Source organism: Cololabis saira, chromosome 1 (genome assembly GCF_033807715.1).
Source record: "Cololabis saira isolate AMF1-May2022 chromosome 1, fColSai1.1, whole genome shotgun sequence".
NCBI classification, from domain to species: Eukaryota; Metazoa; Chordata; class Actinopteri; order Beloniformes; family Belonidae; genus Cololabis; species Cololabis saira.
The window spans coordinates 7,076,514-7,101,664 of record NC_084587.1 but is presented as its reverse complement, the minus strand read 5'-3'; the positions used below and the strand labels follow the sequence as shown (position 1 = coordinate 7,101,664).

The following is a 25,151-nucleotide window of genomic DNA, read 5'->3' as shown; positions in this document are numbered from 1 at the left end:
GGCGCAGCGTCGAGTCTTCGTCTCACCGGGTGAAATTTCATCGTTTGTTGTTTGGCCTTGTCCTGTCAGCTGAGCGCTCCGTCGTGTTTATCCTCGCCCGACCGCACGGACTTGTTCTCGGCGGACGCTGACAGCGGATGAACGTCCCCGTGTGTGGACGCGGTTTTATGTAACAATGTTTGACGCACAGCGAATGTCTTGGTTACTTGACTTATTGCATGAGGCCGAGTTAATTCAAGGCTGCGAGCAGTGAAATAAATCCGTCCCTCCTCTGCAGCGGTGCGAATCCGTTTAGAAAGTACAGTAAAAAAAACCTTTTATTAAATAATGTGTTGGCCTGGTGTTTTCTTCTTTTTCTTTCTCTTCTGGCTCTGTACTTCACAGTATAATGTACGTGCAAACATAGAAATCTTAAGCCGTTAAAATGGGTCTTTACCTCCAAGACTTAAAGAGTTCCCTTTTTTTTGTTATTTCCTCTGAACGGTGATGGTTCCCTTAATCTGTTCCTGTGTGCAGATTTGCAGCGAATGCTGTTTATTGTGAGCGCACACTCAGCACTTCACAGAGCTCTTCCTCATCACTACTGGGATGTGGTTTTTGCACTTTTCTGAGGTTCATTCTGAGAGTTAATGAGTCACCTCTGGTTTTATCTTGGTAATGCCTCGTATTCAGGTCTTTTAAAGCAGTGTCTCCCAACCTGGGGTCCGGGCCCCCCCTGGGGGGGCGCCAGAGATCTCTGGGGGGGGCGCAAAACTTTTTCAGCTTTGAGGATATGCAGTTGTAAAAATTATATTTGCGCATGTTAAATAAATAAAAAAAATCATAATAACACACCTAATGGAATACTGTAATCCAAGTCTGTATAAACCCACTTAGTATTTTAAAATGACCAAAATATATTTCTAAATTATTTAGCAGGATACAAACTTAAAAACGTATTGTTATATCATTATTCAACATTTAATCATACTACTACTCCGACAGGTTGTTAAAGAAATTTTTTTTAAATTTTTGCTCTCATATTAAGAGACATTTTTCAGAAATTATTTTATGTCCTTGCAATTATTTTTTGTGCGTATTTTATACATTGGTGACACAAAATGAAGGCGAGAAAAACAAAGTCATATGTATACAGGGTAAACCAAAGAGAAATGTATAAAAAAAACATAATTAATGTTATTTTTTTCAATTAAAGAATTGTAACGAATCACTTTACTCTTTTGGTGCTAGTATGTACGGGTCGGGGGCAAGTAGGGGGGGCTCCAAGGAAGAAAGGTTGGGAACCGCTGTTTTAAAGGACTGAGGCTGTTTTTATCTCCTGAGGAAGTTGGACCCGGGATCCATTTTTCCGGGTTCGCAGCTGCGTGTTTGTGGCCGAAACTCAGACATCTGGACTAGGGATGTTAAGAATTAATCGATTTTCAATTAATTGCCGTTATGAAATTACCCGATTAAAATTAACGATTACAATTAATCTATTTATTTATTTATTTTTTTCGTTTAATTTCACCAGCTGGTATTACGCCCGGACCACATTTAATGCGACACAACGCGTTGCGCCGCAAGAAAGAGACGGCGGACACGTTTGGTTTTAGTAACATCTTGCTCAGGCAATGAGTCTGCAATGGCCCAGACGGGAGACACATGTAGCTCAGTGCTTAACTTTTATTTTTAATCCACTCTATATTCTTCTGGTTGTTCTCCGATATTTTCCCCGCCTGAATTATGGTTCCGCCTTAAATCGACGCAGAGCCGCCGCCGTAGCCTACGGCGTAACGTCTGCGTTGTTGTAACGCGGAACCATAAATCAGCCTTCACCCGGTACATAGGTTTCTCTAAACATCTGTCCCCGCTACAGTTTTAACTAAAAGAAAATGTGCTCCAATACAGCAGGTCTCATAATTTTATTTTGAACACTGCCAAAACTCTAACTTAAAACGTAACTAGAACTTAAAATTTGCTTGACACAAATGACACTATTATGGCTGCTGCTACTACTAATAGCCTTGAAGTGCACTTTATATTATATTCAGTAGCCTACTCGAGTTAAGGGGGGATGAGGGGGATGGCATCCCCCCCTGAAATAAAAACGGTCCAAATCATCCCCCCTGTAAAACTGCCATCCCCCCTTTCCATCCCTTATGTCATTTCATCAATGAATGTGGTTTTACTGCTATTTCAACATTTAGAGTCATCACCAGAAAAATAACACCAGAAAAATAACTTATTTGACCATTTTCACCTGCAGATCTTCACTTGAAATAAGTAGAGAAATCTGCCAGTTGGACAAGATTTAACTTCTCATTACAAACAAAAAAAAATCTTGTTCCAGTGGCAGATTTTTCTACTTATTTTAAGTGAAAATCTACTTGAAACAGGTGAAAATTGTTGTTTTTTCCAGTGATGAGTCTTGTTTTAAGTGTAATGAGATTTTTTTTTTTACTAAAATGACATTTTAACTAGAAATAAGACAAATATTCTTGTTAAGATTGTGAGTTTTTGCAGTGATCCATTTTACTTATCCTGTGAAGGACAGAGTCATATTGATAAGTTCAGAAAAGTGTTTTTTATTGTTGTGTTTTGATGTATTTGATGAAAGCCCAGTGGGTATTTAAAGCTTACAGAATGCTGCATTTAACTGCTGCTATGTCATTCCTGCAGTATTTCTGCAGGTGTTTTGGTCACTGCTATTATTTGTAATATATTATATTATTTGTAATCAGCACAAATTATCTGTCCCCATATGATAAAATCCACCATCCCCCCTGATTTTTTTTTACAACTCGAGTACTGATTATATTCCTTGTGGTACAAAAATGTCTTTTTGTTACTTTTGTATCAAATAAATATTTGATTAAGGAATACATTAAAATGTCCTTTGTATTTTATATAAGCAAAAAAAATTATGTTTGTATCTCAGATGGGGGAAAAACGCTGCTTATCAACTAATCGATGATCGATCGATAAGGTTATCAACTATCAATTAATGAAATAATCGATAATTTGCATCCCTAATCTGGACGACTCAGGGTCCCGTGGAGGCGACTGTGAGCGGCTGCAGAACCGGAGAGCAGGTCGTAGATTAGACTTGTAGTCAAGACCGCCTAAACCGAGACCAAGACCAAGACCAGAGAGAATCAAGACCAAGACTAGTTCAGCTCGAGACCGAGACCAAAAACAAACCTAGTTATGTCCTGATCCTGCGTGATTGTATTCCATCATCCTGGTTCTAGTTTCCATATGAGCTTGTTTTCAACTGCAGCTCAATAACACAGAGAAGTGGATGATGATGTTGAACTCACTATAAATGTTTTCATCCATCAGATGAGATCAGATCTGTGTGGCGACTGCACTACCGCTATTTCTGCACTATTGGAGGATTGACTCCAGTGCTTTTAAGGATTGACACGACTACTAACTAGTCCCAAAGTCCTAACAGAATAACCAGCTCCAACACCCCCCTCCACCTCAGAAAAGGAAGGAATAGTAAATGTTACTGATTTAAATTGGACTGAATTTGGAGATGAAACCTGAATTTTAAATATTAAAGATACAATTACCACCTTGAAATTACATTATTTACCATTAAAGTAATCAGATTACACCGTATATCAGCATCACTGAAATGGATCTTATGTTTAACCAATCAAATATTATTCATATATTTATTCAAAGAAGGCCATTATAAACACAAAACTGTAATTAAACACAGACACACATGCAGATTCACCAAAATATTAAATCTAATGCAAAATACAGGACTGCCTCAGAAAATTTGAATATTGTGATTTTCTGTAATGCAATTACAAAAACTAAAACTTCATACATTCTGGATTCATTACAAATAAACTTAAATATTGCAAATCTTTTATTATTTTAATATTGCTGATTATGGCTTACAGTTTACATTTGGCATCTATAATCGTAAATTGTAGGCTATAATGACGATAAAATGTGCATTGTGCGGCCAGTAAGACTTTTATTATTTTAATATTGCTGATCATGGCTTACAGCTTAAGAAAACTCAAATATCCTATCTCAAAAAATTAGAATATTCTGGGAATCTTAATGTTAAACTGTAAGCCATAATCAGCCATATTAAAATAATAAAAGGCTTGCAATATTTCAGTTGATTTGTAATGAATCCAGAATGTATGATATTTTTGTTTTTTTAATTGCATTACAGAAAATAAAGAACTTTATCACAATAATCTAATTTTCTGAGACAGTCCTGTACAAATAGTTTACAAAACTGTACATTAACAAGAGGAAGAGCTGCTGATCACCTCGGTGCAACGGCATCTCAATTATCCGAGGCCGAGACCTGGAGAGACCGAGACAAGACCAAAACCACAAAAACGTGGTTTTGAGACCAAGACCGGCCTCGAGAACTACAATTCTATCTTAGTTTAAAGAAGTGCAAAGACTTTCTCAGGACAAAATGTTTCTCCACCGCGGCTGTTTGCAGATAAAACAGTGACAGATGTCTCATCCACACCTGCCAGGTGTTTTGGAAACAGTCGTTTCCCAGAGAGTTGAGTATAACAAACCATCGGACACAACAGATCAGCCATTTGTTTAAAGCGTCTTGGAAAAGCTACCGAACCCCCTCACAACACCTTTTTATTACCACACAACCTTTATTTTCCCTCTCTCGGTCCATCCTTTTGTCCTCCCTTTCCCTCCCATCTCTCCCCCACTTCTCCGAGCTGAGCTGGCGGTGAATGTTTGAGTCCGTCGGTCGGCGTGTCCTTGAGATTAAGCGGTACCAGCGGCGATAAAGAGGCAGCCTGACCCGACACCTGGCTCGCGTTAGTTCAGGAGCTGCAAACGGGAGCCTCTATCTCGTGTATTCCTGTGCCCAGTACTCCAGTTGTAAAAAAGAATCAGGGGGGATGGTGGATTTTATCATATGGGGACAGATAATTTGTGCTGATTACAAATAATATAATATATTACAAATAATAGCAGTGACCAAAACACCTGCAGAAATACTGCAGGAATGACATAGCAGCAGTTAAATGCAGCCTTCTGTAAGCTTTAAATATCCACTGGGCTTACATCAAATACATCAAAACACAATAATAAAAACAGTTTTCTGAACTTATCAATATGACTCTGTCCTTCACAGGATAAGGAAAATGGATCACTGCAAAAACTCAAAATGAGAATATTTGTCTTATTTCTAGTTAAAATGTCTCATTTTAGTAAAAAAATCTCATCACACTTAAGACTCATCACTGGAAAAAACAACAATTTTCACCTGTTTCAAGTAGATTTTCACTTAAAATAAGTAGAAAAATCTGCCAGTGGAACAAGATTTTTTGCTTGTAATAAGATAAATCTTGTCCCACTGGCAGATTTTTCTATTTATTTCAAGTGAAAATTTACTTGAAACTAGGGCTGTGCGATTAATCGATTTTAATCTAAATCCGATTTATTAATCAAGACGATGTTAAAAAAAGGAAAATGGATTTTCCTTTCTTGCAGCTGGCTGCATTACAGACAGAGCTCGTCTAGTCATCTTTGTTTGGAAAATTGTAAATGTTGTCACTTTACTAAACTCAAGGAGGATTTACAGTATCTTTCAATTGCACTTCATTCCCAATGGGGAAATTTGTTTGCTATTTTTCTTTAAAAATAAAGATAAAATATTTGAAACAATTTATTCCATTGTCTTTTGTAGTTTTACCAAAAAAATCGAAATCGAAATCGAAAATCGGGTTTTCAGAGAAAAAAAATCAGGATTTTATTTTTGTCCAAAATCGCCCAGCCCTACTTGAAACAGGTGAAAATTGTCAAATAAGTTATTTTTCAAGACTCATCACTGGAAAAAACAACAATTTTCACCTGTTTCAAGTACATTTTCACTTGAAATAAGTAGAAAAATCTGCCAGTGGGACAATATTTTTTTGCTTGTAATGAGAAGATAAATCTTGTGCCACTGGCAGATTTTTCTACTTATTTCAAGTGAAAATTTACTTGAAACAAGTGAAAATTTTCAAATTTTTCTGGTGTTATTTTTCTGGTGATGACTCTAAATGTTGAAATAGCAGTAAAACCACATTCATTGATGAAATGACATAAGGGATGGAAAGGGGGGGTGGCAGTTTTACAGGGGGGATGATTTGGACCGTTTTTATTTCAGGGGGGGATGCCATCCCCCCTCATCCCCCCTCAACTCCAGTACTGCCTGTGCCAGTAATCCTGATCGTCCCACAGGAGACGTGGTAGGACCCCCGTCTCAGGTCGCCGGTGGTTGTGAGGGGGCGTGGAAAGATGAGGCTCCTGGATGCGGAGGTTCCTCCGAGGTCGACTAGACCTCCCGCTTCCAGCTCATAGTCTGGGAATGCTGGAGCGATTCTCCTCCGTCCATATGTCACCCCTGCACACGTGCAAACACATTTCTCAGAGATTCTGCACGAGTGACATTATCAACAACACGAATTGCCATTTTTTTCCCGCTACGTTTTAACGGAATAATGAAGAATGAAGAATGAACCGCTTCTGACCTCCCGGAATAAATGCGCTTATTAAAAACACAAGAGCTGATTGGTCATCTGATTAAGAATTCCCCTGAATGCTTTTCTTTGTTCCTCATTTTCCCAGACTAAATTAAGTCACACAAAGATATACAAAAAAGTCCCTTGCTTGTGCGTTGCTTGCACTTGGCTGCTCTCTCGACGAAAGATAAGGAGAAACAAAGAACTCCTGATGCAGAGTCTCTTCACAGGTCATTGGCAGGACACCTCAGCTCAGATCCTTTTGTTTCTGGATCCTGATACAGCTCTGCTTTAGATCTCTCGTTTACGATTAAAGGAAGATTTAAAGAGACGTATTACACCTGTTAGTTAAAAGCTGAAATAATTTCCTGAGGTATTACTGCTGTTTTATTCGAATTCCACAGGGATGCAGTACAACAGCACCGTTTCCCACCATGTCTTTACTCCGATCAATGGAGGCAGTTTTTGGGGGCTGAGTCTCCACAGACTGTGACTACGTTTACATGCAGTCAAAATTCAGGTTATTGCTAATATTCTGGTTACTGAAACATTCGGAATATTCTGTTTACATGGTAATTAATCATTCAGGATATCTGGATCAAACCAGCGACGCGCGGAGAACGTGATGACGCAATTCCCGTCATTTCCGCTTCTTCTTCCTGTATCCAAATCCAAAACAAATGCTGCTTCGCGCAACTTTTCGCTCACCTTCTTGTAAATCTCGCTATCCCCGTACTTTCTACCGTCTACAAATGCCAAAATGTTCATATCCTTCATTACATTTATAAAATGATTAGTCTCCTCCTCACTCCAAAAGTGTGGCGTGGTCTTGTGTTTCTCCGTGTTTATTAGAACTTCCTGGACTCAAAAGACCAGGATTCCTTGTGAACAGAACATGTGCAGAAAACAAATTCCTGTTCTGTTTGATGGGGATATTCCGTTAGGCGTTTACATGACCCAATATTCGGGTTTTAAAAGGAGTAACCCAGGGGTCATATTCGGACACGAATATGAGCAAATTAGGGTTATTCAAAGGGGTTATTGGTGTTTACATGGCCGTGCAAATCCGGGTTATTGCCAATATTCAGGTTTTAAAAGGGTTATTGATGCATGGAAACGCAGTCTGTGAAAAAGAACTGGACACATCCCTTTGATACACCACAGGGACCCTCAACAAGCGGATACATCCAAATGCGTACACTCATTCTGATCGAATTCGGCCAATTCAATCTTACGTCACTTGTCTTACAGCAATATTTAAAAAACTAGTATTATGGCACATTTCCACTAGTACCTACTCAGCTCTACTTGGCCTGGTTTCTTTTCCATAACAATTCAGCACTTGGAGCAGAAGTAGGAGGTTGGAGAAGCTGCTGTGACGTATTTTATTGTGTATCTAAACGAAGAAGACAACAACACTAAAGATGTAGAACCTGGAGGAGATGATAGATGTGCTGCTGGGTCTGTGGCTTGTGTTCAATATCAAGTTAAAAAATTTGAGTGAGAGAAGCTTCAAGTGGCAACGCTTTTTAAATTGTTTTGTTTGTCTCAGTGCTGCTGAAAAGTCAGCTGGAGCCGTGAGCAGCTATGAAGAGACAGAGCTCCTGGTAGATCTGGTCGTTCCTTATCTCCGTCTAGATCCCTTTTTAATTCTCTCCTCAGCACCAGGTTTATGAACGTCTGCACCTCAGAGTTGGATCACCAAACAGACTTCTGCTGCCATTGCCTGTTGAATAAAATGAACAAGAAGCCGTCAGAGTCTCTTTCTCTGATGTCACATCCTGACTCAGACGTCTGACTCCAACCCCCCGACCAATCAGTGGCCTGTAGTGTGATGATGTCAGATACAGCCAACTCAGCCGCTTAGAACCTCAGCAGAATAGATACAGAAAAGTATCTACCCGGCATGCCTCGACTCCTAGTGGAGTACAGCTGAGGCGAGGCGAGTTGACATTCGGATAATTAAGGCCCGAGCACTGACAGTGTGAAGGCCCTATTGTATCTGTAGGAGTTTTTTTTTTTCTTTTTTCTTCTTCCGACGAAATGAGGGCCTTTTTGCCCCCCAATAAACATGCCCCAAAAGTCACCAAAATTTGCACGCAAGCCAGACCTGGAGAAAAATTTGATATTTAAAGGGGACCTATTATGAAAAACACGTTTTTTCTTGTTTTAACATATATAAAGTGGTCTCCCTTCACCCTGCCAGCACAGGGGAGACAAAATACCATGAATTTCTGCAAGCTCTCTGACCCCCGCCTTTCAGAGTCCCCCAGTGTCACGTGGTTTTTTTTGAGCCGATTAGAATCTGCTCCCGTCGTTACGTAACGACAGGAGCAGATTTCCATAGGTTCAGCCTCCGCTGCTGAAACCACGCCCACAACCAGCTCTCTCCGCAGGCTGGAGCGGTGCTTTCTTCAGCCAGTCGGACACGGCGCCGCGGCGGAGCGGATCCGGGTTAAATCATCCAGGTTCCCGGGTGGTTTGGGAGCTGGGTCCTCGGGGGTCCGTCCCAGGCTGGACCAGCTTCACCCTCCGAGATTTTCAGGCAAATCTGTCGGTTTGATCCCCGGTAACCGACGATGCGCCGCGGATGCGCTCCGGAGCAGATCTGTGCGCCCGCCGTGGGCTTGCGGCGCCCGTCGCGCAGCATCCGCCGGGCAGATCCGGCTGAAATTCCGCTGGTCGGTCCCCGGGAGTCCCTGCTACCAGTCCAGGCCGGTTCCTGCGGTCCCGGCCGGTCGGAACCGCTCAGATTCCCTGGTTAAAGCCGCGGTGTAGCGCGCTGCTCCAGCAGCGCTGCTCCCGGCGTGGCTCCGGGGCCAGCGTTCAGACTCCGCCGGGTAGATCCGGCTTAAATAGTGCATAAATGTTATTTATATACAACTCATATTTTATTTTTTTAACAATAAAGTTTCCATTTGTGAAAATTCAGTGTTGTGATAATTTACAGGCTCGGGCTGCTCTGGCGGAGCAGGTTTATTCTCCTCCCCTGCTACATGTCATTCAGGGAGCCAATCAGCACAGAGCCTCATTATCATGCCCCCCCCTTCCCTAAAAATGAGGCGCAGAAAAAGAGGTTAGAAGCGGTAAAACTAGTGACAGGGCCCACAGGCTGGATTTATGATTTATGTAGAAAAAACAAGCTTTAGATTGTTTTTAAGACATTCAAGGCCTGTTTAAAATATACATTAAATGCCATAATAGGTCACCTTTAATGGTTTGCATTAATGGGCGTGGCCTAATGGCTCAACAGCGCCCCCTAGAAAACTTTGCGCCTCAAGCCCCACGATACGGTTCGACGTACATGCACGAAAATCGGTACACACCTGTATCATGGCACAACTTAAAGAAAAGTCTCTTGGAGCCATGGCCGAAACCCAACAGGAAGTCTGCCATTTTGAATTAATCGTGTAATTTTGGCGTAATTTATGCCATTTCTTCTGCCGTTTCTTCGCCCGAACCGTAACGTGCACCCAGGAGTGTTATACATCAAAATGTGCGTCTAGATCCTGCAACGATGGGCATTACTTTCTCAGTCAAAAGCGTTACCGTGGCAACGCTAGACGCCAAAAAGCGTGGCGCCCTTCATCTGATTGGTCCAGAATGAATGAATGAATGAATGAACTTTTGAATGGTTTGACATAGAGAGTCATGGGTGGTGTCATCCGCTAAATGTCCAGGCCTGAAGAATCTACATGCAAGTCATACAAGAGCTTCCACTGACTTCGGTCCTTCGGTCCTATTGGGGGTCGGGGCAAAGTTAGTTGGACCAAAAGAGATCAGAACAATCTCCGGGGGGGCTTAGCTGGAGGATCCATATGTTCCTGGTGCTGCCAGGTTAAGAAACCAGCAGACTAGAGGGCCGGACAGCAGCACATAACCATGTGACTTAGGGCACTTCATCAAGGACACACAGATCAGGGGCCTCATCTATAAAGCTTGCTTGCGCACAAAACAGGGCTGAAAGATGCACAAGCCACCTTCTACACAAAGGCTGGGATCTAAAAATAAAAAACTAACCGAAAAATCTGCGTATCCCTGCTGCAACCCCGACCCTCCCGTAGGAACTTACTTAAGATATGGGGAACTGGCGACGCAGGCTGTGAGGTGGTGAAATGAAGCCAGATTCATGTCATACTCTTAATAATGTCATCACATATCACAACATATATCAGACTTATAATAAAATAGCGCTGATCGTGTCCCTCTGTATTTGAACCTCAGCGTCAGTCAGGACTCTGGTGCTGCTGGAGCCGCGGTGCAGGACACGCCGGGAACCTCCTCATCACCTACCGCTTTAGGACAGAACAAATGAGGGGCTCCGTAGGGCGTTTAGGGGCTCTACGGAGCACCTAAAGGGACACAGATTTTTTTTCATATATATAATGAGTTTTACGTGCGCGTGAAACCTTTACGTGCGGGCCTAAGCCTAAATTATGGTTCCGCGTTAAAACGACGCAGAGCCTACGGCGTAGGGTACGCGGTGACGCGCACCTACGCCGTAGGCTCTGCGTTGGTGACGCAGAACCATAAACCTGCCCTGAGCAGCTCTGAGGGGAGACGGGAGGGGAGGAGGGGGAGCGGGGCTGCCATCCTGTCTTCGCATCGCTTTCGCACAGAGTGTTTTGATGATTTGCAATTACAGGCTGAGCCTACCGTTAGTTTTTAAACTGTAAAAAGTGGGGGGGGACAAAAACATGATTTTGAAAAGACGGGGGGCATGTCCCCACTGTTGCGCCGGGGCACTCACGGCGTTTAGCGCAGCAACGGCGTGCTGCCACTCACTCGCTGTATTTTATACTATTTATTTTTCTATTTTTACTGTGACCACCAAATAATGTCGTTTTCCTGTCCTCCACCTAATCCTCAACATTTCGATCTCAGATCTCAGTGAAATTCAGTGGCACGGTGGCTCGACAGTCTCATTCATTCTGACGCCAAACAGGCTGCAGGAAGCCACTGCGCATGCTCAGCAGGCTCATTCATATGCAAATATTACTTTGCATTGCCCATTTATGGTAGAAAGTGGGCGTGTACAGGGCGGGATATGAGGCGGATTCAGCTGTGCAACCTTCCAGCTGGACTGTGATTTATAAAGCGAACATTGCGTGCAGGTGTGCGTGCACATGGTTTTATAGATCTGGATTTTTTTTGCGCCCGCCATTTTCGGCTTTTGGGTGTACGTGCACTTTTAGTATGAAAAAATGTATGCAAAATTGGTTTCAAACTCACTTTCAGGATTACTAACAACAGAAACGGCAAAAGAGAGCAAAAGAATTTGGAGAAATATCTGTATGCCGGCCCAAATCTAGTCTTTAACAGATCCAGATTTCATAAAGTTTGAGTAGCCAAAGCTGTTAACATAGTGAACCAGCACTCGAAGGACCACGGGCCGAGTTAAGTGCAAGTTTGTGAACATAACCCAAAAACGATCCCCGGGACAGTCATGGACGTAGAAATCTAGATATATGGAGATCAGAGCTGAAAGCCTCCTGTGGTTATTCAAGGAACTGCAATCTTCTTCGTTGAACTCACCAACGACAAACAGATGTTGGACCTGAGCTTCTTTTCAAAACACTTTTACTGCTTTGTGCTGCAAACATCTGAGGCACAGCAGATGCATCGTGGTCTCACCTCTGATGCCGATGAAGATGTGCAGGTTTTTGAGTCAGTAGTGGCTTCAGACGCCTCAAACACACCATTTGCTGTCAGGAGAAGTCCGTCTGCACACAGATTCCTGAAGTGTTGAGTCAAGCATGCATCAGTCCGCCTCAGCTGTGCATGAAGCCCGCGGCCGGCTCCTGGCAGACCTGCTTATTGTCTGGCCGGAGTTGAAAGTAGCCACAACCTTGGACTCCCTCTTGGCAATAATGGAGCGCGAGGCAGGAAGCTAGGGATAAGAAAGACACGGCCCAGGGTCACTGCGGGTTTGGAAACATCCCGCAAACTGGATGTTTATTAATATGTAGCCTACATATATTTTTATGCCTATTAAAGAGCGGTTTAAAAGTTATTTTATGGTCTCTTCCGGGATGATGAACCCGGTTCCCCGCAGAAGCTTGGCACAGAAAACAAGACCCTGGAGTTTGAGAAGGTTATTGTTAAACTTTATGTGCTTTTAATGTGCTTTAATCTACTTGAGTACTTGAGTTTTGGGAAATGTTGTACTTCTAGGAGTAGTTTTGAATCACTATACTTTTTACTTTTACTTGAGTAGATTTGTGAAGAAGAAACTGTTCCTCTTACTCCGCTACATTAGGCTACGTTGAGCTGTTACTTTTCTTTTATCCCTTTTATCCGCGTACGCGTCAATCTCATGACATCACTGAGTGATTCTTTGGGAAAAATGTTTGTTTTTGCATGTTTTGTCACATTTACACAGACTCAAACACACAGAGTTTCTATGAGTTCATGTTTGTTCTAGTTCTGCCTGGTTAAAAAAGAAAAGTACAAAGGATTGAAATTTTGTGCTACTTGCGCTTAATTTATTTTTTTATTCTGTTATTATTTTATTTATTAAAGTACTTGAATTTAATTTAATTTAAGCTATTTTTTATCAATTTTAATTTATTTTATTATTTTATTGATTAAATTTGCCTGAAGATGATTATTTTGCACTTTTGTCTGTTTGAATGGTTGTGTTAAAAAAATAAATCAGACGTTACTCAACAGTTACTCAGTACCTGAGTAGTTTTTTCACCAAGTACTTTTTTACTTTTACTCAAGTAATTATTTGGATGACTACTTTTTACTTCTACTTGAGTCATATTATTCTGAAGTAACAGTACTTTTACTGGAGTACAATTTTTGGCTCCTCTACCCACCTCTGTACACATTTTAACACATGAGATCAGAAGTATTTATTATTGGATGTACAGTAAAAAAGAAAAGTCCTCTTTTCAAGGTCAAACTTCGAGCCGACTTTGAAAACCTTCCACTGATTTTTAGCGTCTCTGACCAACTTGAGATTAATTTTCTCCGACTCTGGCCTCGAGTTTTGTCAGGGAGTATAAAATCAAATGAAATGTGGATCTAAGTGTTAACAAAGTTATCTTATAGCTGAAAATCTAATTAGTTCTGCTCACTGACCTGAGTTGAAAGACAGTTTTGATGTGATTGTTTGAGGCTCTGCATCCCTCGGCAGAGTTTTGGCTTCATGAGGAAAGCAGTGAGGAGGGGATGCGGTCCTCTGCCTCTGGGTAGAGATGCTAAAATAAAACCCCAAAAAACACACACATACTGTATACCAGAGAGAACCACATAAACACATGATAAACACCAAGGGGTAAATCCACAAAAGGATTGCGCGGCTTTTGCGGCCGCTAAACCGGTGCAAATTAGATAAAAAGAGAGCGTCTAATTCACAAAGCACCCGCAAAGGGCGAATTGCACCACAAACTGCGCTGCCAAGCAAATAGCGTCATGGTGCGTCTGTTCCATTTGCATGCATGTAAATTAGGTAATATTCATACATTCGGCGCAAAATTGCCCCCTTTCTATGAAAATAAGCCTCATTGCAAAAAACGTCTAATTCACAAAGGCCAGCGCTATTTGCCACACGCAAAAATAGTGGAGCAAATACCGTCTTTTGGAAGCGTGTATTAACTGCACGCAAACTCCTCACTCCCCGTCTCTCTGTTTCTCTCTCTCTTCAATGTCATTCAAGCCTGTGTGATACTGAATGATATTAAGGGTGAAATCTATAGTCAGACATGACTGTAGACAGTCAGATCAAGTGGGGTTGTGGACTTCTCTCGGATTTAAAAATAAAAATAACAGGAGCTCAGGATTCATCCATGTACAGTAAGGGGCTGCTTATAACAATTCCACCATATAAACATATAAATCTAGAATGTGTGTGTTTAACAGTTTAATAATGTCATCACATATCACAACATATATCGGACTTATAATAAAATAGCGCTGATCGTGTCCCTGTGAAGCTCAGCATCAGTCAGGACTCTCAGCTGCTGCTGCTGCAGCCGCGGTGAGTTAGCTGCCACCCGTCCCTTGAAATACGGAATTGTTACGTAATTGGGAATTAGAATTCATATAAAACAGTTTATTCCGTATTTCACAATCGTCCCATGCACGTCTGTCACATACGCACACACTAGTTAAGCCTAATTATGCCTATGGTCCACGTTAAATCGCTGCAGAGCCTACGCTGTACGGTTACGCCGTAGGGTTCTCTGCGATGCGCACTGTACGGTGCGCGTATCGCGTAACCTACGCCGTATGCTCTGCGTCGATTTAACGCGGAACCATAAATCATCCTTGAGCAGCACGGAGGGAGGAGGGAGGAGGGAGGAGGGGGAGCGGGCTGCCGTCCCGTCTTCGCACAGTGTCCTGATGATTTGTAATACAGGCTGAGCATACCGTTAGTTCTTAAACTGTAAAAAGTGGGGAGGACAAAAACATGAGTTTGAAAAGTGGGGGGGACATGTCCCCCCTGATCCCAGTGGAAATTGCGCCCTTGCGCCTCACGGCGTTTTATTTTCACTCGCTTTATTTTTTTTTTCTGCAGTTTTCATTAGGGACCAATGTGTGTGCAGAAATATGGAGAACACTGGAAACAGCTCCGCTCACTTACTCAGACAAGTGCAAATTGCACTCAGCCGCAAAACTTTATGGGCGTGTTTGCGCCGGCATAAAATTAGAGCAAAATCTTTTGTGAATAGGACCTTAAAGCGGGGCAAATTGCGGGGGCAAATGCGGCACAATTCACAGCGCTATTTGCGGGCGCAAACTATTCTTTGTGGATTTGGCCCCAAGTAGTCACAAATATTTGCGTAAGGAAAACAGGCATTGCTGCTATAGCTACGAGCTAATCAGCTGATCAGCACTGTGTTTTCATTGAGGGAAACATTCTTCACGGTGTGTGTGCATGTGTGTGTGTGCATGTGTGTGTGTGTGTGTGTGTGTGTGGAGTTGTCCAACTTGTGTGTTATTACGCTGCCAGCTGAAAGGAAGTCAAATTCAAGCTGACTTCCAGCCAGAGTCATCCTTCCCGGAGGGTGATCGCATCCCTCAATATCTTCACGTTGGACGGTGCAGCGATTTTCTGGGATACGGTCAGTTCGGGGGAAGATGTGCCTCGGTCTGTGCTGATGTTGTTAAAGTCTGGAGTCATGGAACATCTCTCTGGAGATGCCTGGCAACATCTGGATGACTGTGGGCATCAGTGTGTGAAACCCTGCAATCTTTTACTCAAGCGGGGCACACATTGCAGTCAATTCATGACAAAACAATGCGGGAATAGACTTTAAAGGGGAGTGAATAACCCTCGGCGGGCGGAGGGGGAGCTAATGAAATTGGATGAGCACGGTTTAATTGGCAGTGCATGTTTCTGTGCGTGTGTCTCACCAAAATTGCTTTTTCATCCCCGTCCGACCTCAAACCTCAGGCGCTACCCTGCTTTGATTCCGCTCGTGATGTTTTTCAGGGAAAAAAAAGAACAATTAACGGTTTATACTGCTCAAATAATTGGTGTGACCTTTGAGGCACGTTTTTATTAAAACTGTTTTTTCTTTTTAAAAAACAGCAATGAATTACCTCTCAAGGAAAACGTTCTTAGCGGTCTCGCAGTGGATTATTGGTAGGGCAGGGTTAAAAAGATTGATTAATCGATTTGAATCGATTTTCCTTTGAATATTGATTAATAAAATCCCCAAATCGATCATTTAATGTCTTTTCTGCCGTGTGTAATGCAGCCTGCAGTTTAAAGCCGGGTTACCAGCGACCCCATGAGATCTCGTGACGAGGTAAAGAGCATTGTTCGACATCATGGCAACAGCCCTGAAGGCCCTACCAACAAAGTTGAAAGCAGATGTTTGGATGCATTTTCGTTTCAAAAAACCCAAAGCCAGCCATGAACTGGGCAACCCTAACCCTAACCGCTTTGGGCTCAATTGTTGATGTAAACATTAACATTTTGGATAAAGTACCAAGTTAGAGTTAGTTTCTACAATTTACAGCAATAGTTTTCCGAGAATCTTTTCCATATTCAAGTAAAATTGTCTCTGAAATATCCTTACCTGAATCGAATCGGACCCTTGTGAATCGAATCAAATTGATTTTGGAAATCTGAATCGATACCCAGCTCTGGTTATTGATACAAGAGTACACAAGTGCACAAGTGTGCTCAGTTTGGGGGTCAGAGGATAGAAATCCTTCACAAGACCCAGTGAAACCTCAGCTTTAAGTCAACAGAGACCACGACTTCTTCTTAAACAACACACGGCTCCAACAACAAGCAGCATGTTGTAATAAGATGGTGCATCACGTGAAACCGGCACCAGCTACCAGCAGCTACGGGCTGCAAACGCCGGCCTGGCATCGGGTCATAGACCCGGCAGATTACATCCGATCACCAAAGCTGACCACTCTGCAACAATAAAACTCAATGATCCAGCAAAACAATTGAAAACAACTCAGCTTTGTGCAGCAGGACTCTGAATTAGGTCTCGTCTCTGGTGCTTTTCGGTCGTAAATCATGTTCCAGTGAAAAAACCCTCGTCTCGATTGTGAAATCTAAATCATTTCTACTCATCTCTGCTGTCAGATGGAGCATACTAATGTCTCAGAGCTTAAGTTTAGCTGGCAGCTAAACTGAAGCTTTCTCCTGCCAAAGCTCAGGACAGGAGCTGTGGTGTGAGCGCATGAGCCGGTTTCAGTCCAGCTGGATGTTTACATGCAGGGATTAGCCCGACTTCAACCACAGTATTCGTGTGGGTTTAGTTTCAATTCAGGCAAACTGAGCTGGTTACAGGCATTTTAAAGCTACAATTTCAGTAAATCTGATCCTTTTTGAAACATCACGTGAACGCCACCACTCTGAAATAGGCCTGTGTTGAAAAAATCGATTTCCCAATTCTAAATCGATTCTCATATTAATTCCTAAATTCGATTCATATGTCTAAAGATCGATTTAAAAAAAAAAAAAAAATTGCGGGTTTTTTTTTTTTTTATTTATTTATGTATTTTTTTTCATCATTACAACTTTTGGTTATTTTTTTGTTTATCCCAAAAAAAGGAATGTTTTGTTGGACACGAGAATAACTGGTGCCATGTTTTTGCCTTTAAATATGTTTAAAGGTATGAAAACATTCAAGTGTTGGGTTATAATTGCATAAATTGTCTATATTTCATTACTATATATATTGTCTTGGGGTTACATTTGCAAAAAATGCTAAAAACCAAGGCTCAAAAATTAAAAACCAAAAATAGACCGAAAATGGAACAAATAAAAACGGAATGTGGGAAAAAATAACCGATTTCATCCGTCTCTGTTTCCTCCCTGGATCTGTTTGATAATTCTGACCCATATGATGTTTCTGAAAGCAGTTCTATCAGCATTCTGGGAGCTGATTGGTCCTTACAGCATCATTAGCTGCCAATACTTGCTGTTGAATCTCAATATAATACTAGTAGTAATACTTTGCATAACTACAGTCATATAATTCATGCAACAGCTCAAAAAACAGTTTTAATAACACTAACCCAAATCAATATCGGAATCAAATCGAATCGGATCGAATCAAATCTTGATAATCGATTCTGAATCTTAAGAATCGGAATCGAATCGATTCTTGACATTCGAATCGATCCCCAGCCCTACTCTGAATGCACCGTCTGAAGCGAGATGATCAATGTGATTAAAAATCTAATGAATATTTGACTCACGTATTGTCTTTTTTCCCCCATCTGTGCAGCGCTTAAGAGATCCTTCGAGGTGGAGGATGTCGACACGTCATCTCACTCTTCCCCCGGCTCCCGTCGGACGACCAACTCCACTCTCCGCAACGCCATGTCCCCCACCAGCATCTACTACCGTGACCTGGGCACGACCAGCCCGGCCACCAACAACAACAACCTCAACTACACCCAGACGCGCTCCATCATGGGTGGGGGGGGCTCCAAGACCCCCGAGCCCGTGTCACGCCGCTCCGAACTCTCCATTGACATCTCTTCATCGAGCAGGCAGGTGGACAACGTCACCAGCCCTGCGTCCACGCGCTACGTGAGCAACAGCGTCCTGAGGCGTCCCGAAGTCCTGGGGCACTCCCGGACTCCCGAGATGAGCCACAAGAGGGAGGTGACCTTCGCAAGGGCGCCATCCGACTCCCCGGTGAACCGCCGCAACGACGGCAGCAATAACAACAACGGGATCGGTCGAGCCCCGGAGCAGAACCACACTCGCAGGTTTGAGCCCCCGAGTACCGCGGACGTCCGTAAACCCGATATCAGCATCACCAGGACGCCCCCGGAGAACAACGGCCACCACCCACACCACCCCAACCCTCACCACAACACCATCGTCACCACCCTCCGCTGCTCCTCCCCCAACCATGCCGGACGCAAGTCTCCCAACCCCGACAGTAAGTCTGCATTAACTCAGTCTCACACATCTTCACCTAAGAATAACTTTGTTATGAAATGATGTCACGAAGCTCCTCTGATGCTTCCGACAATGCACCAAAAACAAACCTAGGCGGAAACTGACGGGTATCTATCTCCTCAAGGATAAGTGCACCAGTTGGTAAACAGTTGGCAAGTAAAACTCAAGAAAGAGGCGAGGAATAATGTCCATAACTTGCAATAATGTCATAGCTGGACTGTTTTTTTGGGAGTTTTGGTAAGTCTGATGAACACGTGCTTGCAGAACCAAGAGCCTTTTCTTAATTGTTTTCCTGCTAGAAACATTAAGAAGTTTATTTTACAACACTTAGCCTTAGGTCGTGACAAACCAGAAGCTTGTATATCCACGAATGAGGATGATGTCGGCCGCTCCTCCTCTCAGCACGAGCATCCAGTTCAGTACCAGATGATGCAACTATGAGATTCGTGCTGCGCTTAGTACTTGAACAGTAAGAAAAGAAATGTTTCTCCTTCATTGCAATGAAGTCGTTACTCATTTCCTTGGTAATTTCCCCAAATAGATGTTGTTATATCAAGATCCAGGACGGCTTCTGTAGACCAGGAAAAGGGCAGATTATATTGCATTTAGATGGATATAATAAAGTGAGAGATTTGGGTTGGCAAAGCCTCATTGAGCCTGAAGCCACAATTTCCAGAAACACATGTGTTTCCTCTTTTAACCTGGCCATGTCGCCATAGAAACTTACATGGTAATAGACTACTTATTGTCAATCACATTAAATCGTTAAATCCGTCACTTATTCTTTTTCTTGATCATAATCCCAGATTAAATCAGCATTTGAATGTAATCAGGCAGAAGTACTTCAGGCCGAATGTTGATGTTTCACATTTGAACCGAGCTGGAAGCACTTGATGAAAATTGAAATTTGTCAGTTGGCTGGAAAGAAAAAGAGCCTTTATCTTATAAGTGAGTCAGTGCATTTATGAGCTAATTTCTTCTGGAAAATGTATAATGTCTGTTCAATCTTTTCAACACTGGAGTTATTGCATAGTTGGTGCAGCAGGGCTTTTAACTTTTACCAAAAACAAGCCTTCATCTATTCATCCATCTATCCATCTGTTATCTACGGTACTATTCACTGGGAAGCTGGAACTCCTCCCAACAACCGCCATATGATATGACACACCCTGATCAGAGAAAATGTTTTATGGGACGCTGTCAGGAAGAGAATCAAACTGACATGTAAACAGCATTGACGCTAGGTGAAGGGGGGAAGGTGGCTCAGTTGGTAGAGTGTTCGTCCCATGAACCTGAAGGTCAGTGGTTCAAACCCTAGTTCCTCCTGTGTCCACCAAAGTGTCCTTGGGCAAGACACTGAATCCCCCGGTTTACCATTTACCATTTAGGTGGGTTAGCACTTAAAAAACATCCTGCTTTGTAAAACTAATGAGTTCCTTGGCTATCCCCAAGCGCTAGGTCTTTACAACTGAGGGTCGAAACACATCTGACCCGTATAGGTGGTGAGCCCAGTGAGGGCGTCCAGTTCAGTGGTGTCTAGATTCCACCTCTGCTTTTAGCAGATGACGTAGTCCTTCTGTCGTCATTTATCAGGGATCTTCAGCTCTCAGTGGAGCAGTTTGGAAAAGTGTGGAAGGGAGGCAAAAGATGCCTCATACCGGGGAGGTTTTGGTGTCTCGCGGTCTTGTTCACTAGTGAGAGGAGAATGGAACGGGACATTGACAAGTGGACTGATCGGGTGGCATCTGCAATGGTTCAAAGTCTGTATTGGTCTGTTGTTGAAAATATAGTCAAGCCAAGAGGCAAAACTTTCTGTTCCCTGGTGGATCTTTTGTTTTTGCAGGGTGGCAGGACTCTCCCTTGGAGACAAGGGAAGAGGTTCAGTCATCTGAGAATGACTCAGAATCACTGCTGTCCAACACCGAGACCAGCCAGTTGAGGTGGTCCGGGCATCTGGTTGGGGGGCCTCCTGGACGCCTCCCAGGGGAGGTGTTTTGTCAATGGGTGGGCTGATGGATGGATGGTTGGATGGATGGATGGATGGATGGATGGAAGGATGGATGGATGGATGGATGGATGTGCTTTCGGATGGATGGCTAGCTGGCTGGATGTTTGTATGTATGTACAGTATCTATGGATGGATGGATGGATGGATGGATAACATTCCTCTGTTGTTGGATTGCAGTAGCATTGTCTTTTTTTCAAGATTTGTATCATCATCCTTCGACTGTCGTCGAGATCCTACAGTAGATGTCACTTCTTTCCATCGGGTCCTGTCGGCCATTGCTGCTCCCAGTTCTTGGAGTGTAAGTCCTGTGTCCCTAGAGATTGTGTCAGGATAAGTATGAGGCCTGGTTCCTCTGGATGATTGGGGATTTTTATATTCTTCATACTTTTCTATTTATGCAACCTGCTGTTCTTTTGAAAAAAGCGCCAAGAGATGCGTGAACTTTGTGCAGAAGAAGCAGCAAATTACAATGTATGTCGCACACCGCTTTTTACACAAGTGTGCTCGAAGCCCGAAGCGGATGTCCGGGCCTAACTGACCCAGTTGATGGTCGCTGTGGTAAAGTTGTCTCAGACTTCAGCTTCAGTGTTTCTTTAATCGACTTTATCAAGGACGGTCTGGACAATGCTGGACTGGATTCATAAGCGTTCCCCAGTGCGGCTGATATCTGGAGGGGTTTGTAAACATCTGCGTTGAGTTGATCTTCTTTTGTTAGACTGCAGTCTTGGTGCTATTAAGTAATAGTAGCTATTAAGCTATTAAGTATGTTGGTTTATCTACATATTGATTTTATTGATGTTGGTTTGTTGACTGTTGGTTTCTTTTTCACAAAATTGCTCAAATTTGTCAAGTTGCTTCTCTCTTCCATTCACATGCACTAAATCCTAAAGCAAAGCAGCGCCTTAGAGCTGGGATTTAGTTCACCGCCTTCTGTAACTGCTTGAGCATCGACTTACCAGTGTGGTGTGGCAATGTCAGCAGTGGAAAAAAGATTAAAGTGACTGTCTTCAAGTCGTATAAAAACCAAATTACATTTTCTCATGTGATGAGGAGGCAGCCAACTCCACCGGGAACACAATGTCACAGTTTCCATAATAGTCCGATTCGATTTGGACTTTCTATTAAACTTCATATCCTCCTGATCCATCTCACGCCGCTTTAACAGGCCACGTATCAGATCTCTCACCAAGAAACAAGCCAGCAACAGGAGCAGCTTGTTTGATTAATCTGATGTCTGCAGGCTTGCCAGTAATACAAGTAACCGTGTCCTTGGAGGCCTGTCTGTCGGTAGAAAAAGCAGACTGAGCGTCTGTATTTGTGGTAATCCATGTCTCTTGTTAATGCCGTGTTGGAGCCAGGGTGGTTTTAGTTATGCGATGACAGCCTAACCTTGCTGAACAGGCCGGTATGGCACTTCCACGGCAATTAGTGTTAAGATATCAATAAAATTTACATCCAACGGGGAGGGAGGATTTTATTTCCCCAAACATCCATATCATTTTATTCCACATGTGACATTATAAAATAACATTTAGAGTTCAACTAAGTTCAGATATACATGAAAAAAGCCATTCTAGACTGTGCCAAGGTTATTTTTCCCCCTTTTAGTTTCAAAATTTACAGCTCAAGTACTCAAATTTCCCCTAATATGGAGCCAGATGCGTTAAACTGTTGTTTCATGATTTAAACCGCATGTATGCAAGAAGGCAGAAATGTGCATTAACAATTTATTTCTTCTTAGCTTTGTAAAGCTGTGTGAGTGACATGTTTGGTTTTCTTTAGGAAAACAAAAATCATAATTTTTTGTAAATATTACCCTACAATCCCACTTCCCTCTCTTGCCAGATAGATTATGCAACAACTAAAATGACTCAGAAGTCAGCGTGGTACTGTGCTGGTTAACACTAGTTACCACTACTATCCCGGTTCAACCAGCATTTAAAAAACGCAATTTGTTTCCATAAAATGGGTGAACAAATGTCTATGATGGTCATTAACTCCAAATTGATCTCTACATGTAGAGACTTATGAAGAACTTTATTTGAAATACACAGTATATAGTCTAGGTTGTTATGCAATGTTTGAACTGTGGGAGGAAGCCGGAGTAACCGGAGAGATGATGCAAATGCCACACTTTGGGACCCCCCCCCCCCCTATATATATATATATATATATATATATATATATATATATATATATATATATATATATATATATATATATATATATATATATATATATATATATATATATATATATATATATATATATACAGGACTGTCTCAGAAAATTTGAATATTGTGATAAAGTTCTTTATTTTCTATAATGCAATTAAAAAAACAAAATGTCATACATTCTGGATTCATTACAAATCAACTGAAATATTGCAAGCCTTTTATTATTTTAATATTGCTGATTATGGCTTACAGTTTAAGATTAAGATTCCCAGAATATTCTAATTTTATGTATATGTATATATATGTATATGTATATATATATATATGTATATATATATGTATATGTATATATATATACATATATATATTGTGTATATATATATATATATATATATATATATATATATATATATATATATATATATATATATATATTTTTTTTTTTTATTTTTTTTTTTCTCCCCCGGTTGCATAGAGCAGAGACGTCCATCCATCCATTTTCTGTACTCTTACACCGGGTCACGGGGGTCTGCTGCAGCCTTTCAGCCGCTCATTACAGGCGTAAGGCAGGTCACCTCTCCATCGCAGGGCAACGTATACAGACAAACAACCATGCATGCTGACAATCATATCTATGGGTAATTTTTTGGAGTTGTCAGTCAACCTAACATGCATGTTTTTTAACTGTGGGAGGCGGCCGGAGTACCCGGAAAAAGCATGCAAATATATATATATTCACTATTGGGGTCACGTAAAAGAGATAAAAGTTTTATTTGGATATTTTACGTATATATCAGTTCATAATTCACTTCTGGAGGTTCTGCATCATTTTACGCATTGTTCAACCTTGATGGAGGAAAGAAATGTTTGGAAACGGCAGCCTCTCAATGGTATCCAGCTGCATGGACTTCTGAATTGAATACTTTGGTTGATAGTTGGTTGGAAACATGTTGGTTTAGCTCTGCACTGAGTGACTTTAATAGCTTTAGCTCTGTGATTTCTCAACACAATGTGTTTTAATGCGCTGCGGTCTTTGCCGCTGAGTGTATCCTTCCGTTCTGACTCGCGCTACCCAGAGCTGCTTTTTCCTTGCTTTTCGGTATGGCAGCATGATGTTAAACACAGCTCCCCTCAAAGCTTTTAACAACTCTGCAGTTTTTTTGCCCTTTCGTGCTCCAAGAATCAGGACTCTTTGGAAAACAGGAAGGCTAATGCGCAGACCTGTAAATGAGAAAATGTCTCGGTGGTTACATTAAGTGTATGATGTAGTGGATCAAATATGGGATTTGAAACATCGTCCGTTTCCTTTTATATGTTCATTCTTGTATGAGCACTACTCACCACGTTTACTCGGAGACAGACGCGCTGCTAACTCTGATGTAGATGTGTTGGAGTTCTTCAGCTCATTGTCCTGTTGTACTTTCTCTCAACCGAGCTTTCCGAGCTTTATCTGTTGGGCTGATGGCTCCACATTTGCCTCTAGAATATTCTGTTATGCACAAGAGTTCATGGTCAATGCAATGGCTGCAAGGTACCCAGGTCCTGTGGATACAAATCATCCTCCCTCGATCACCGTGCCTGACAGTCAGTGCGGTTACATGCAGATCTGAATCAAGCTATTGGCAACAATCTAGCTAAGGATTAAACTGGAGTTTTCCAGAAATCCAAGTATACATGTGCGATAAGACAATCGATTATTGAGTGAGGTGCGTTCGACTCCACAATACTAGGTGGCGCCACACACACTTTTACGTTGGTGTTCTTCCGGTTCCTTCTTTGTTGTTCGTCTTCTTTTTCGCTTACTGTGTTGATATTCTGGCTTTCGCTGTGTTGTCACTTACAGAAGGGAGGGTCAGTAGCTCGGCTAAGCGTGGGTTGGTATACATGCTGGAATAACTCGGATTAGGATGCATTATCTGGCACTAAAAACTCGATCTCAAGAGCTTCAGTTGGGTTCGACTACAGCCCGGCTAAGGTGTATACACGGCTTTTAAAACTTTGATATCAGTCGGATTAAGACAACAATTGACGACTTTGCTTCGCATGGTCTGTGACGTTACATG

At 42.1% G+C, this 25,151-nt stretch overlaps 1 protein-coding gene across 1 annotated transcript in view; it reads left to right on the top strand.

The window, feature by feature from the left end:
- Nucleotides 1-25,151, top strand: part of septin9b (septin 9b) — a 141,952-nt gene that overhangs the window by 11,593 nt on the left and 105,208 nt on the right. The window contains 1 exon segment of the mRNA XM_061733106.1: nt 18,218-18,883. Coding sequence (XP_061589090.1) covers nt 18,218-18,883 — 666 coding nt within the window.